Source organism: Pseudorca crassidens, chromosome 12 (assembly GCF_039906515.1).
Source record: "Pseudorca crassidens isolate mPseCra1 chromosome 12, mPseCra1.hap1, whole genome shotgun sequence".
Classification (NCBI taxonomy): domain Eukaryota; kingdom Metazoa; phylum Chordata; class Mammalia; order Artiodactyla; family Delphinidae; genus Pseudorca; species Pseudorca crassidens.
The window spans coordinates 71,064,129-71,080,486 of record NC_090307.1 but is presented as its reverse complement, the minus strand read 5'-3'; the positions used below and the strand labels follow the sequence as shown (position 1 = coordinate 71,080,486).

The 16,358-nt window shown below is 37.3% G+C and overlaps 1 protein-coding gene and 1 non-coding gene across 3 annotated transcripts in view; both read right to left on the bottom strand.

Moving 5' to 3' along the window:
- PITPNB (phosphatidylinositol transfer protein beta) overlaps positions 1 to 16,358 on the bottom strand; it is a 61,925-nt gene that overhangs the window by 43,771 nt on the left and 1,796 nt on the right. For both annotated transcript variants that reach the window (XM_067700383.1, XM_067700382.1), the window contains exons 2-4: positions 13,331 to 13,361; positions 10,380 to 10,525; positions 64 to 155 (exon numbers count right to left, since the gene is read on the bottom strand). In XM_067700383.1, the coding sequence (XP_067556484.1) occupies positions 64 to 155; positions 10,380 to 10,525; positions 13,331 to 13,361 (269 nt within the window). The remainder of the gene's footprint in view (positions 1 to 63; positions 156 to 10,379; positions 10,526 to 13,330; positions 13,362 to 16,358) is intronic.
- Positions 6,385 to 6,503, bottom strand: LOC137204229 (small nucleolar RNA U109). Its single transcript, XR_010933469.1, has one exon. It is a non-coding gene; the product is annotated as a small nucleolar RNA U109 (small nucleolar RNA).

Genomic DNA, 16,358 nt, shown 5'->3' with positions numbered 1-16,358 from the left:
CAGTCCCTTTCCTCATTAGCCGCAGGGTAGAAGGGTGAAACGGTTTCTGGGAACCAGACTTACTTGTTCTACAGTAGGGGTATGCATTCCAGGCTTTCTCGTGAAACACCAAGGAGCCCTCGGGAGCAATCATCCTCACGAATGCAGGGACTTTGCTTTGAGGAGAGAAATACTGGATATATTTTCAACAGCACCATTAATTCTTCGTTGGCTGCTATCAGACTGCTTCAAAGAGTACTCAAATATAAAATTATTGTTTTTTAAAATAGAAGCAATTCTTTCTTATGGCTTTTGACCTACTCCCCTAATATGAGATCTAAGGGTTAACTGAAGCTATTCAACCTGCACATAATACAACACAGAAGTTCTCTCCTGCAGTTTAGACTACACCACATTGTTTCTTAATGCAGTATATAGTTGCCAAAATAAGATAACGACTCTGAATAAAAGTCCTTTAATACATTTTACAGAATAAACTTAAAGAAAAATGATAATGTGAAGGATCCATGTACAGAGTAAGATATTCAAATATGTTCAAGTATAACATTTTGTAGACTTGGAAAATGAATGTTAATTGCTGCCTCAAGTATGGTCAGAGTAGATGGGTTAAATATGTAATTAATACATGATGAGTTTCTGCAAATTCATGAGATAATCAGGAAAGATTCCAACAGATAAATGGGCAAAGGACATCCACAGACACACCACAAACAGAAAACACAACTGGTTAACAAACATGGAAAATCAGTTTTATCAGTCTTCAAAGCAGTACAAATGAAATGACCATTTTACTGATCGGTACCTACAGTACAGAAAGCAGTTTTACATGCACAGGCTTTCCACAGGTTGGATTCAAATCCCAACGTCACCGCTTAGAAGCTGTGTGACCTAGGGCATATTACTTGGCGCTCTTAACTTCCTCCTGTGTTGAACGGACTTCATACTATCTACTCCGCAGGGTTATTGAGAGGATTCCATCAGACAGAATCTGTAATGTGTTTAGCAATGGTGCAGTGCAGTGAGAGCCCACTAAACAGTGGTTACTGCTTTTTAATTATAATTTGACATGCAGCTGGGTGCTTTCATGTGCCTTTCTTCACTTTAATCCCTCAATAACACTATGAGTTAAGCACTAATTCATTATTTCATGTAACCAGCACTTAAGTGGCTGAATAACTGTATGTCAAAATGATATCCTCCAACTTGAAGCCCTGCGTATATTTTTTCCATCAGAGCTGCTTTCTGACAACTTTCAAGCACAACTTAATTTCCTAAACTAAGAGAAAGAACAAACTAAAGATACGTGAGACCCAGAGAGGACTGCTAGCCCCATAGTAAGATTGAGCAGTTGAACAAAGATATTCCTATGTTGAATTTTGGAGACTAAGCAAGGTAGATGGAATGAACTCCACACCAGCCAGAGAGCTGCACAGCTACAGTAGTGTGGACAGTCCTTTCCTTGCCTCTGCAGTACCAAGAACGGTACAGTTTAGGAATTCCCTACAGTTTAACTCACCTGATTTAATATGTATTTTAAAAAATGCCGTAACTCTTAAATGCCTTGTTTACAGACAGATGAAATAAATGTATTCCAACCAAAACAAAAAACAAAAAAAGACAGGATACATGAAAATAATATCACATTAAAAGTCAAGGAATCTCTAAGCAGTCCAAATTATTTCTTCCATTGCTAAAAAACTGGAACCAAAACTCCTTTAAATGTAGGAGAGGTCTAATCAGGGTATAACATAATACATATGGGGAATGTTTTATAATACTAGCTACAAGATTACCTGTCATCTGAGAGAATGACGAACAGATTATATCAGTGGTTCACTTGGTCAACTTAGAAAAAGGCAGGAGAAAAGTAGCTGTGTACCAGCTCAGAAATATACTCTGAACTATTCTATTTATTCCTATAGTGCCCAATATTCTAAAAACCTTAATATTCATCAAGTTTTAAAATTTGCTGACACAAACAAGAAAATTGGCAGTCAGTTACTGACGGCCAGCATGAGCCAAATCTGTAAGGAAGTTTTAGTGTTTCATCGTCTTGCTTCCAAATGCCTATTGTCTTATTTCCAGCATGCTTTTTCTACCATGCGAATTCCAATTCATTTTATGTTTTGACTTAGTTAAAAACGACCAAACCTTTGAGCTAGTTTTGTTTCAAATTTACTGGTTTTTTACGTTTAACATGAGAACATTAACATACATCTCTCCTCAATGAATCTGACTAAATTTAGGGAAAATGTATAAATGGAGAAAATAAAACTGAATTTCACTTCTACTTTAAAGGAGAGGAATTTTCATTAATGGCAACTTTAATATATTCCTAACAAGGCAGGTCAAGTGTGCCATTCGTACACAACTGAAAGCACGTACCTTGTTTTCCACCTCAGTATCACTTAGGAAGTCACTTTAGTTAACATGTAGGAAACTCTGTTTTGGAAGCTTAGAGTCTCAGAAAAGGGACAAATATTAACCAAATTAACAAAATAGAGCTAGACCTTCAAAAACAAACAAATTAAAAAGGACATTCCTCCTCTTATTCCCCCAAACTAGTCACAAAATGTTGTCCTCATGATAAACCAACATGCATGACAGTGCTTACCTCAAAGTAAACACATCTCGATTTCAGAGTTTAAGAGTCAGCCACAGTATAATGTCCAGATGCACAAAGGTACTTTGCCAATACACAGCCCTTCCCCTACCCCATCTCTGAATACAAAATAAGAATACTTAACTTCAGGGTAAAATTCAACTGAAGTGTTTTATCAGTTGTGTTATCAATATTAAGATCTAACCTCAATATACCAATGGTTGTGAACCTATCTGTTGTGCAGTAAGACAACTTCGTCATAGTTGCAGAAGAAAACAAAGGGCTTATATGATTTAAAAGATACATAATAAATGACCATTGTGTAAACTGAACTTCTGATGTAGGAGCTTTTTAAAAAAATCTTGTTCCTGAGATAAATAATACCTTGGCAAATCATTTCAAACTGCACTTTTTCCAATGAAATGTTTACATCTTCTTGTAGACAAAACAAACAAAACCATTCAAAGTTCCATTTTTCCATCCTTCTCCATCCTACTGTGGATAAACATCAAAATGTAGAAAAACATGGGGAAGAATTTGAAGACTACATTAATTCGTCATAAATAATCTTTCATTTTATAATCAACTAAAATATACCTTAAAGACACTGGAGACCTCATTCATTCATCCACTAAAGTATTTACTGCCTGTCCATTTTGCCAGGCACCATGTACATAATGGTGTACAAACAGGGACAATTCTTACCCAGAGCTCACCTTCCAGGGAGGGAAAGAGAAAACAGGCCAGCAAACAACAAATGACAATGAAAATTACCTTTCCTGAAGGCTATGAGTTTTAAGGAACATAGCAGTGGGCAAGTGAGTACCTGCGGCAAGGGTACTCAGAAAGGCCTCCCTGAGGAAGTGACACTACAGTGGCGACTGGAGGGTGCAGAGGGCCAGCTATATGAAGACAGCGAACACCAGAGCAGGCAGAGGGACCAGCATGACCAAAGGTCCTAAGATAGCAAAAGATCTGGTCTGCTTGGGCCGCTCGGGAGGCCTCCAGCATGGTGAGACTGTAGTGAACAAAGAACAGAGGAATACAAGACAAGGATGATGAGGTGGGCAGGGTGCAGACAGATCACATGGGGCTCCTCTCACAGGCCTAAGAGTTTGGATTTTATTCTTTGTATGATGGGAAGCTACTGAAGGCTCGAAGGAGGGGAATGACACAATGTGATTTAAGTTTTAATATCATTCTGGCTTTGTGTGGAAAATTAAATGGAGTGGGCAAGAATGGACGGCAGCAAAAGTTAACTAAAAATGGATTAAAGAGCTAAATGAAAGAGCTGAACGTATAAAATTCTTAGAAAAAAACATAAATTGAATGTCAAAATTAGAAGTTTTTTAAGCCTCAAAGGATATAAGAAAATGAAAAAGACAACTCACAAATGGGGGAAAAATACTGCAAATCATGTATCTGATAGGAGACTAGTATCCGGAATATATGAAGAACTCTTACAATAAAAAGCCAACCCAGTTTAAAAATGGGTAAAAGATTTGAACAGATATTTCTCCAAAGATCTACAAATGATCAATAAGCATATGAGAAGATTCTCAACATCATTAATCAGCAGGGAAATGCAAATCAAAACTACAATGAGATACTACCTCACACCCATTACTATGGCTGCCATTAAAAAAAAAAATTCCAAAAATAACAAGTGTTGGCAGTGATGTGGAGAAAATGGAGCCTTCATACACTGTTGTTGGGAATGTAAGATGGTACAATCACTTCGGAAAAGTCTGGCACTTCTTCAAAAAGTGAGGAGTTACCGTATGCAATTCCAATTGTAGGTACGTGTACATGTGTATGTACATACCCAAGAGAAATGAAAACATATGTTCACAGAGAAACTTGTACACAAATGTTTATAGCAGCATTATTTATAACAGTCAAAAGAATGAACAGCAAGAGATGAATGCAGGGAGGCAACCGGAGAAGTCTGAGAGACATGGAGCTTGCATTAACGCAGTGGTGCTAGAGATGGAAGAAAGGGAGAGATATAAGGGGAAAAAAATTAAAAACTGACTTAAAATTCCCCAATTTGTGGGAAAGGAATAAAATCGCCAGACACAAACTGAATAACTTCTGGAAGGTATAACAAGACTCTAAAATTCAAGAGAATTATAAAAAACAAAAGGAGAAAGAAGTATTTTTCACAGAACAAAAGGAAAGTAGGAATGAGAAATGAAATATACCATAAAGAAGAAACTACATTGGAAAATGTCTGACATTCTTCTGAAATAGGATCACTCCTGATGTAGAAAACTTTGAACTATTCAAATCTTAAGACTCAGGCCTATATACAGAGAAAAAAATTATATGTTGACAGCTAATTCTCGACTAAAGAACGAATTACTCTACTTGGCTGATATTTATTAATTTCTTACTTACTATACTTACTCAGTGATGCTCATATCTCTGTGAAACAACATATGTAATCAACCTTTGCATTCTCAGATGATTTAAACTTCTCATTTTTAAACACGAACATAACTTAAGTTCCTGGCAAATGACTCTTGTTGCTTACAAAAATGAGCTCTTAACTTGAACCACATGAAACTTTTAAACAATGATTTTCAATAAAACCTCTGCTTCGACCTTTGAGGAATGAGGCCATTTTGGAGCTGATAAAGCTTTATGAATTCTCCATCATCCAGGACTGAATGAAGTTGACTAGATTATAATGCTTATAGGGAATAAAAAACAGTAATGCTGATTTTCCCCAAGAAGGAAGAGAAAACAATAGCAAAAGGATTGGTCAGTGTGTCTGTATGAGGTCTCAGGACAGCTGCAAGTTTTTCTCTGAAATACCATCTTAAAAGCTGCACCACATTTCCTTGACCAGCTTCAAAATTCTTCAACCAATAAATTCTGTCTCACCTCCCCACCATCCACTATTAAGTGTATATTAAACAACCTTAGGAAACGTCCTCAAACTTTTTTGGCAAATGGGGTATACAACAAGACAAATATGTATGCATACAGAAATACCTGATTAGGTGTCAAATGGAGAAGTGACAAAAAGTGATGGTGTTTAAGGAAGAAGGATCAATATGAATGAAAGTAGTCAAGGAATGCACGGGACAGATCTGAGCTGTGCTCAGGAAACCAAGCAGGTTATGAGCAACCTGACAGGGGTGGAACAGGTCACTTCTCGAGGACAATAAAGAGATGGGCTTGCTTAGAGCCAAGGGTTTTTACTTTGGACAGAGTTATAACAATTGGAGATACATGGGTAATCTTGAGTAAGTACCTTGTTAAGTTCAACTTTATTTTGGATAAAGACTGGCGACTTTAAAGACTTAGGAGAAAATGGGATGTGGTGAAATCCATGGTCTTGGAAGAAATTTCTCTGTAAACTCTTTTGGACTTCACTTTAGGAAATGGAAAATTTCCTCCCACAGGGCTCAGCAGTAAAGAGAGCGATAAAGAGGAGCCACAACGCCTCCTGGGTTCCTGGGCTATCTCTGCTACCAAACAGCAGTGACATATCAGCCAGCTACTGAAATCTTAGTTACTGGACCTAGTTTCCTCACTAGCAAAGGTTGACATGGGGAATGAATGAGCTCCCACCTAGAGCACTTACAGTGACCAGTACACAGGAAGTACTAGATCCTCTGCTTAGAATCACAATGGGTGAACACTCACTATAAGTTATCAAAGGAAATGGAAAGAATATCATCCCATAAGAGGACTATTACCTGAGACTCAGGGAAACCAGACATTTGAAATGTCCCTTGCGATGATCACTAAATTTTGTATTTATTTTATTTTTATGTAGGAAAAATATACTACTCAACCTCTACTGTAAGGCTGGTAGCCCTGAGAACTCCTTCTTTAACGTAGCATGTTATGGATGTATTAAATTTTGAATTTTTTAATACTTCACCAAGATTGTTTCTCAATCTTCTGGCTGAGATTAAGTGTGTATATCTTACCATGAAGTGTTTTTTGCTGAAATGGGAAAGCATACTGACCAGGGAATTCAGAGACCTCGATAGCACTTGGTAAAGCAGACCTCAGAATTCAAGTGTCCCAAATGTAAAGTAAGGTGCTGGCAGCCTCAGCCAACCAACTTACCCAGCAAGGTTTGCCAAGTCTGCAAGCCTGTCTATCAATGCTATACAGTGACAGTGCACAGAGCACTATAGGTTTCCCAATGGAATAAGTCCTGGAAAAGGGAACATATATTTCTGGACACAAATTTAACTTCCTCAGGGAGAGAGAGCTCTAAAACTCTCTAGGGACTGTGGGTATGTCTTCAGCATGCTGAATGGATGCCCTTGCAGGACACTGAAGTCTGATGGGGCTGTACTGCCATCCCTGGGCCATGCCTGTGGTCTTTCCTCCACAGGAAGGCCTGAGCACTTGCTGCTAAACGATTCTTTACCCTTCCATAACAGTTATCCTGGGGCTACTGTGCCTTCAGTATGACACTGATGACTTTGAGCGTGGACATCTGATTGCCCTTGCTCCATGACCTCCCCTACGGGACCACAGCGACAGTGGGTCCCTGTTTTGTCTTTATTAACAGACAGCTTTTTTATTGTTTTTCATTACCACCAGAGTGGCTATTATCTGCCACACTGCCTGAGATCCATTACTGCCACCTTCTTTCCTTCTTCCCTTTCCTGTCTCATGCCTCTCCACGCTTCCATCCAGAACTGCCATCTCAGTGTGACAAGGTCAGCCTTCTATGAGCATCAAATAGTCCTCACCATCCGATCAGACCCCATCTCGCCCTTCTCATGGGACACCTGTGCTCATCAGTGCAGGCCCTTGAGACTGTGACTTGTGACCAAAAGAGCATGGGATTAGAAATCACAGAATCCAGGCTCAGTCTCCATCCCACCACTTACTACCTGTGTGACTTCGAGTAAATATGAAACTTAGTGCCTTCTTATGTATAATGTGTATACTGCCCATGTCTCAGGACTGCAATGAGGATTAAAGGAGTGCATGAAAGGGTGAAACCAAAGGGTACTGTGGAATGATTTCAGCTCCTTCTAGGAATGAAGAAGCAGCTCCAGAAGCTAGACTGTGCTGGGAGGGTGGCCTCCACAGCCAAGGTTTTCCTTTATTTAATTGCCTGAAAGGAATTCCGAACCTCATCCCAATAATCCCTCCATAATAATAATATCTCTTGCACTAACCATATTTATACAGCCCTCTTGAACTTAACAGATACATTATGTATGGCTGGAGTGTCACCTAAATCGGATATTTCAAAATTAATATTTATCATTCTTTACTTTCTCATTAAACAAAAATACAGAAGAGTAAAATAAATTTAAATCACCCATAACTCCACCACCAAGGGAAAAACATTCTTAACATTTTAATGAATCTCTTTCTAGGCATTATTCTGATTAACTTTTAAAATTATATACAACATATTATTTATGTACAAATTTAGCAACTGGTCTTTTCCATGTAATAATATATCAAACATTTTCTCAATATTCCAACTCTTAGTTTTCAAACGAAGGATATTTTGAATCTATTTCAAGTGTATATGGACATCACAGACCAACAGAAAATTTTACATATCAAACTTTTTGGTTTATTTTAGATGCTCCAGAGAGTTGAATGTTTATAATAAAGGGAGTTTTTATATATTGGTAAAATTCAATTAATGAGTAAATATAAAATGCTAGAAAAGTAAGCTGAGTAAGCTGAGTAAACATAAGTAAATTCAATGCTATAAATATTATAGGTTATACCATCTAGAATGCTAAAATTCTCTCAAATGGCACATTTTTAGATATGCTTAAGGTGCTAACAAATTAACAGAAACCATGAATAACACAGTCTCTATGGATAACTGATTAATCAAAGTTATTGCCTTCATTCAAACCTGCATCAGAAACAAAGAAATGCTGTGTTCTAAGCGAAAATAAAAGTAAAATTTAAGGTTCTACAAAATGATGACCCACTTTATATTCATGTGTCATTATAAATGAAGCAATAGCCTCAAACAGAGAAAATATGAAAAATACTAATAATCACAACTTATCTGCAATTTTAAAAACCTCTATAAAACCCTGGCATTAATCAACATGAAGAGAAGAAAGCCAAGAGCAGAGCAGATTCCCTCTTCCTTTGATAAACTGGGGACACTACTGACAAAAAAAGACGCTTAAAAACCATTACTGATCTTTCACCCTTGGATAAATATTGCTATGCATTTTCTATTTTAAAATATTTATGCCAAAGACAGAGATTAGACTGCCAAATTTAGGAGAATGTGCAAAAGAACCTCTGCAAACCAAAGAGATAAAAACAATGAACAAAGGATTTGAAGGGTCAAGTCACACAGGAAATTCAAAAGGCCAAATTAATATGAAAAGACATTCAACTTCACTAATAAAGAAATGCAAATTTAAACAAGGGGCTATTTTTTTGTGTATCAAATTGGCAAAAATTAAAAAGATAGAAAAATATGGGAAAACAAATGTTCTCAAACTCTTGGAAGGCAATCTGGCAATAATATCAAAATTTTAAAGGAGCATGGACTTCCAGCAATCCTACTGTAATGAATTTCTCCTAGAGAAATAGTAACCTAAGGCATAAAGACTTAAAGAAATACTACCTGTAACAGACAAAAAGAAAAATACCTAAAACACCTAAATCAACCTACCATTCAGAGAATGGTTAAGTAAACTATGCTTATGTCCACACCAAAAAATTTTACTCAGCTTTAAAAAGAATGGAAAGGGCATTAAATAATAACAACATGAAAGGATGCTCATGATATATCACTGCATGAAAATTAATGCAAAGTGCATAACCATATGTATGGTATGATCTCATTTGCTGTGGGAAACAATAAATGATACAAGTGACATATTTCTATGTTTTTTATTAATTAATTTATTTATTTTTGGCTGTGTTGGGTCTTCGTTTCTGTGCGAGGGCTTTCTCTAGTTGTGGCAAGCGGGGGCCACTCTTCATTGCGGTGCGCGGGCCTCTCACTATCACGGCCTCTCTTGTTGCAGAGCACAGGCTCCAGACGCACAGGCTCAGTAGTTGTGGCTCACGGGCCTAGTTGCTCCACAGCCTGTGGGATCTTCCCAGACCAGGGCTTGAACCCGTGTCCCCTGCATTGGCAGGCAGATTCTCAACCACTGCGCCACCAGGGAAGCCCTCTATGTTTTTTAAAAACTTATTTGAATACGTATAGAAAATGATCTGTAAGGATAAACTCTAGGCTGTTTCTAGTTTCTCTCTGGAGTTATGGGTGTGTGATGATGTGAGATGGGGACTAAGTTTTTAATTTATAATCTTCTGTTTGAATTGTTTAATAAGCAGACAGATCACTGTATAATTTAAAAATAACTAATAAAGGGCTTCCCTGGTGGCACAGTGGTTGAGAGTCCGCCTGCCGATGCAGGGGACACGGGTTCGTGCCCCAGTCCAGGAAGATCCCACATGCCGTGGAGTGGCTAGGCCCGTGAGCCATGGCCGCTGAGCCTGCGCGTCCGAAGCCTGTGCTCCGCAACGAGAGAGGCCACAACAGTGAGAGGCCCGCGTACCGCAAAAAAAAAAACTAATAAAGGGGGAGAAACACTCTCAAAAAATTAAAATGCAACATATTAGCACAATGAAAAAAAAATTCTTTGGGGGGGGGTCACATTACAATTTTTTAAAGCACCTCAGCACATCTACTAGTGAGTTAGGTAGTTACATACTGAATAAGTAGGCTGGGTAGTCAAAGCGTGATTGTTTAATATGATGACTAAGCACCAAATGTTAACACCCTGCTTACCTCTTCAGGTGATAAATTTTGTGTGTATACTGTCCCTTTTCTCCATCCTTTTCATAAGGTTCATTCTTTAAGACTTCAATTCCTTCTCCACCACCAGTCTCATTCTTACTGGCTTCTGCAACAGAGTAAAGCTGCCCAACCTGATACTGAAATATCAAAGAGTACAGAATTTCAATAAGTCAGCATAAATGCAGGAACTTCCTGTGCTAAAATCTTATTGTAGATATAGAAAAGCACATCCAAACCATTTAGCACATGTGTTCTATATGAAAACATGACTCAAATCAGAAATCAATATGTTTAGAGAGACAAACACCAGATGATCATACAGCTTCAAGAAACTATAATATTTTACAAGATTTCCATTATTTAAGAAAACTGTTGGTTACAAATATTCTGGTGCTTTAACATATACTATCCACTTATCAAGAGATCTTGACACTTGTTTCAGTTTTTTGAATAATAAATATACATTTGTATTTTCCAAAGCATTTTCATATCTATTATACCTCATTTAGTTTCACAAACTTCTAAAGAAGGTATGGAAGGAACATAATTGTTACTTCGCCAAATAAGAAAGCAGAGCAATCAGAATACCGTTCTCAATAATGAGGAATATACAGTGTAACAATAAAAGCCTGCAAGTACAAAGAACCATTACAGTCTAAATTTTAGTACACCTCTGGGGTGTTCTTTTCCATGCTTATGTATATGACATGGCTGATTTGGCCCTTGCCCACCTAAACACAAACAGTACTGGGTATCCAGGGTCAGAACAGTTAATTGTGAAGTTCTCTAGTAAACAGAAACTGTTTTTAAAGTATTTATAAATATCCAAGTATTACCATAAAAGGCAAGAAATTGCTGATAGTGGTTTCTATTTCATTTTAAAGTGAATGAGAATTCTCAGTGGACTTCACCCATACCTGTAGGTGGGCAGTATTGTTCTATGCCAATCTGGAGTTTCTAACAGTTCCAACAAATGATAAAAAGCAAAGTTCTTGTGTTCTAATTTGTTCTAGTGACTCAATCATGGCATTATCTCCAGTCTCTACAAATTTGGCTAAATTTCTTCCTTCCAATGAAGACAGCCTTGAAGAAAGGTTTTTTTCTTTTTTAAGCATATTTTCAAAGAAAAGCTACCTCTCAAAAGTAATAATTCAAAACTAACATTTTATTTGAGGAATAAAAAAACAGGGGTGGTTGTAAGCTTAGTAAATATTCATATCTAAAAAGCCCATGGGAGTATGATGCTATCTTGCAGGTTAATTTACACATACACACATACACACATACACACAGACACACACACACACACACACACACACACACACACTCAATTTGGAAAGATTTCTTAAACGCATCAAAAAAGTTTTTGTAGAGATTTTAGACTGCAGAAAGGGCTTTTTTCTTTTGGTTTTCATGATACAACACCAGGGTTAGTCCAGTAATGCTACAATCCTTACGTCCTTCAAAATATACTTCTCAACACTGTGATATTTTGAAAACATGATTAAAATGTCTCTAAGCCAGAGGGTAAATTTGATCTTGGTCAGGAACAGAGTAACAAAAACTTACACAGGAAGGACAACAGTATCCAAAAATATGCTATTAATGGACTGATATTTTGCCACATGCTACTAGGCTCTCATTCTCATTTTTAAGGATAACTTAAAGACAAGAGGCATGTTTTATTAAGTCCAAATATAACAAAAAGCTGAGATTATTCTGGGTGACAATACTAAGACTCAGAAACTAGCTGAAACCAAAAGAAAAATTTAACAGAAACAAATGTCAATTTCCACATTCAAGTTCAAACAATTGTACAAGTAAAGAACAGGGGTGCCTGGCTTGTCTCGAGTGTTCTAATTCACTTTAATACAGAAACCTCAGGCACTACTGAGGTACATGCGGCTATGTTCAAGTCTACATGAAACAGTGACACACAGCTACTCCTTTTAAGTTCCTGCATTTTATTTTTTTTCTGTCTGCCTTCTGTCAGCTGTCACGTCTTAGGTTATCAGTTTGTTTTGTCCCACTTCCAATTCACTGCTTCTAATCGAGTGTCAGCTCTAGGAAAACCAGATAACCTAAGAGTGCAAGCTGTGCGCAAGTTACAGAAGGACCCAAAGGCCTTTATGGGTTTTCCTACACGTATCTTGATTTCTCAGAAGCTGTCTCTGCTTTTATCCTCATTCCTGGCTATACTACAGAGAGCTACAACTGCAGGACATGCAAGTTCTGAATAGGTGATGCATTTCTGTACCGTGCGGATCAAGGGAGACAATGATCTCTCACGGTTCTGTGGTCAGACTGTGTTGGGAACACTTTTTCAGTTGGGAGCAACAACTACAGCACGTGCAGTGAGCGGTGAGACGAGCTTGTGAGTAAGTCTGGAGATCACATTATATTAGGCCAAATGAATGTGCTGGGAATGTTTAACCTTGTGACCTCACGCAGAAAAGATGGAACAAAAGGGCCAGGAGGAGGAGAGAGAATTGTCCAAAAAATACCCTGAAAGGTCACCATGTGCAAGACAGAACAGGCTTACTTCTCTTTGCTCAAGTGGAAGGAACTGTAAACAACAGGCAAACTTTATAGGAAAGCAGATTTTGGTTTAAAGTAATGACAAATGTTTAAAATATTTAACAGTAAAGTAGGCTGCTTCTCCAAGCAGCAAGTGACTTAACCCTAAAGTGCCTAAGTTGAGGCTGGAACCTTCTTTCTCTGGGATACTGTAGATAGAACTCCTGCACCAGACAGGAAGTTAATCTACATTCTGAGATCCTTCCAAAACAAGGCAGTGTTAACAGAAATTCATTTACAATTAATTATCTCTAACACATCATAATTCACTCTGTCACATAAACTGCAAAGTAAAGGTAAATGAATACAATGAAAATATGTCTTTAGATTAGCGTATCAAAATAAACTATGTAAGCAAGACTTACCTCCTGAACCGAACATGGCAAAACCACACGGCTAAAAAGACAAAAGAATAACAAATATGTTAAACATGAAATAGTTGGCTTTAAAACACAGATCTCCACGATTAAAGAGGTTTCGTTTTAAATCCAATGATAGCTTAGTACAAGATGTTGTTTATGGAAGAGGGTCTTTGCAATGACTACAGCTCTAAATAAGAGTTTTTAAATGGGGGAAATAAAACTACCCATTCCTGGCTCTCAACAATCACTTGCATTTAGCATCCTCATTATACCAGGAGCCCAAAAACGCAGTTGTAGAAATTCTTGTGAGGAGTAAAGGAACAAGAGAAAACTCATCACTGAACATTGCAGGGTACAGGATATATTATTTGTAGACTGCCTGGTCAGGTTGTCCTTGTGAAACTTTAAGTATGGTTTCATTCTCCATCTATGTATTATGCATTTTGTTTTTATGATACTTTCTCCCAGAATACATGTCTTGAATCTCACAAATGAATGCCTCCAAAAATTGTTCCCCACTACCCAATTATTCCTCAATTTTATTAGAAAAACAAGTAAAAGGTCCTTTAGACTTAGTAAGAAAAAACTTTACCATGGAAAATACATTGAACTTTATAAATATAACCCCTTTTCAATATAAGGTTTCTGTGTTTGATCTTGTCCAAGAGTTTGTTACTGTACATACAAAAGGACCAGTATAGAGGCATAATGCTCCTAAAGATGAATTCGAAAAAAGAATTCTATGATGTATTATTTTATATATCAGGATATTGCATTTTATCTCCAGATTTTTATAGGGAAGTACCCTCACACTTATTTCCACAATAAGCTCTGAAAACCAAGGCCATCCCTGAATATCAAATGTCTCATGATAATAGCTGGTGTCCAAGATAGCAACTTTTTCTTTTTTGGCCTGGTCATTCTTAGACTTTTCCCTCCTAACCATCAAGCTACCATAGCAGTGCCATTTAAAATCTTATTTAACTCTTTCTACTATGAGGAGAGAAAAAAAAATATCATGGCATTCACCTCAATTTTCATTTTACAGAAAATTCCCAGTAGTTTTCCTCATTCCAACTTCTCTTCAGCTCACTTTTCACCTGTTTCTCTCTCCTTAGTCTCCTCAAACAACGATGCTTGAAAGCCCACATCACCTTAATCTCCAACACGTGTAAAACACGTCTCCTGTTACTCCCTCCTCCTTGACTACTGGGGGGTCACTCATCACTCTGTCTTTCTGATAATGGTCATCTAAAGACAACGAACATTCTCAAAGTCACAATGGTTACTAATTTTTATTCTCATCAAGAATAAACTTGTTATACAAAATCCTTCCAAACCTAATCATTTTAGCTGTCTCCTCAGGGTACACACTAACTTGCTCACTGTCTCAGTAACAGAAAATGAACTAGGGCGGAGGCAGGGGGAAGACTATGATACAGGCTGGGAGCATATTTTGGGAGATACAGACAAAGATACAGTTTGGGAGCATATTATCAGGGTCTGGAATACAATGGTAAGAAATCTATTAAATTTATTAGACAACAAGGAATCTTGGAAGGTTGTTCCAAAAGGTAAGTGACATAACTACAGCTAACCTGAAGGCGTCATCTGTAGGTGGTTAAAAACATTGAGAAGCAGGAAGGTGAGAAAAAGCCATCTTTTGGGAGGCAGGGCAAGGATGTACAAAGGTCCAAATGAGGATGCTGGGATGCAGAGGAAATGGAAGGAAAGAACAGAAAGGAAACAGTTAAAGACTTCCCTAAAGTTTCACAAAACCAAAGAATCACTGCTGAGTAATTTTAACAACTACTCACTAGTAGGAAGATCCCTATTTTTATATACTAACACTTTCAGGGAAACTTACTTCACAAAATGAAAATGACTGATAAAGACATTATGAATGAATGATGAGTCAAGTAACTTCTTCAAGATTTGCTTAAGAAAAAGTAAAAGAGAAAAGAAACAGGCTTTGATTTTGTATTATTATTCTAAAAGCAGTATTCAACTTTTAGAGCAATTTGAAATTTTTCAAACTTCTCTGAAAATCCTTCTAAAATAATTTTCCAGATCGAACTACAAATAGTTCTTTAAAACCAGGACTTTTACACTAATGGCAATTTCATCTATTGCTTAAGCAACAACCTGAAGGGAACTCCCCAACCTGAGAAAGTTATTTCTAACCTTTTAATTCATGTCAAAAATAGATGGCATTTTTTAAGACAGCAAACATTTGCCAAAGTATATTACAGTTTACCAACATCTTCACATAGGAATGACCTATTCATTGCTCCTGACCAAAAACAATTTTAGAAAGTTGACGTGTGAGTAGGAAGAATCATTTTTTTTGTTAAAAAACACTGAGTTCTTACAGTGTGCTAGACTAGATGCTGTGCGGTACCGGGAATACTTAAATAAAATAAGAAACAGCCTCTGACCTCAAAAAGTCTAGGAGGAAAATGGGAATTCCCTAGCGGCCCAGTGGTTAGGACTCCATGCTTTTACTGCCAAGGGACCAGGTTCAATTCCTGGTTGGGGAACTAAGATCCCACAAGCCACGCCTCAGCCAAAAAAAAAAAAAAACTCTAGGAGGAAAAAAAAAGTCTAGGGGAGACATACATGAGGAGTGAACATTAAGAAATGTAATTGTATAACTCCTCCAGAAAAAGTATTACACCTTGAACACATTTCAACACTTGTTACCTCGGCACATTAAAATTTTTATAAAGAAAGTAATGATTCACAAAAAGCACAGCATGCAAATTCCCAATGAGAATTTCTTTCCATGATTTAGCCTGATACTACTCACATAACTGTCAAAGGGATCTACTGAACACTTAATTCACATTTTAGGAGAGAGGAAATAACTAAGAAAAATGACTAGATCTATGACCTAAAATCAGTTCTGCAATGCACTTGCTATGTGACTTGGGCCAAGTCAATTTCCTCCTGTCTTATATCCTCCAGAAGTCTTAATATCTGCCACTTATCAGTTACAAAAATTTCAGAGTAATAAATGAGATAACACTTG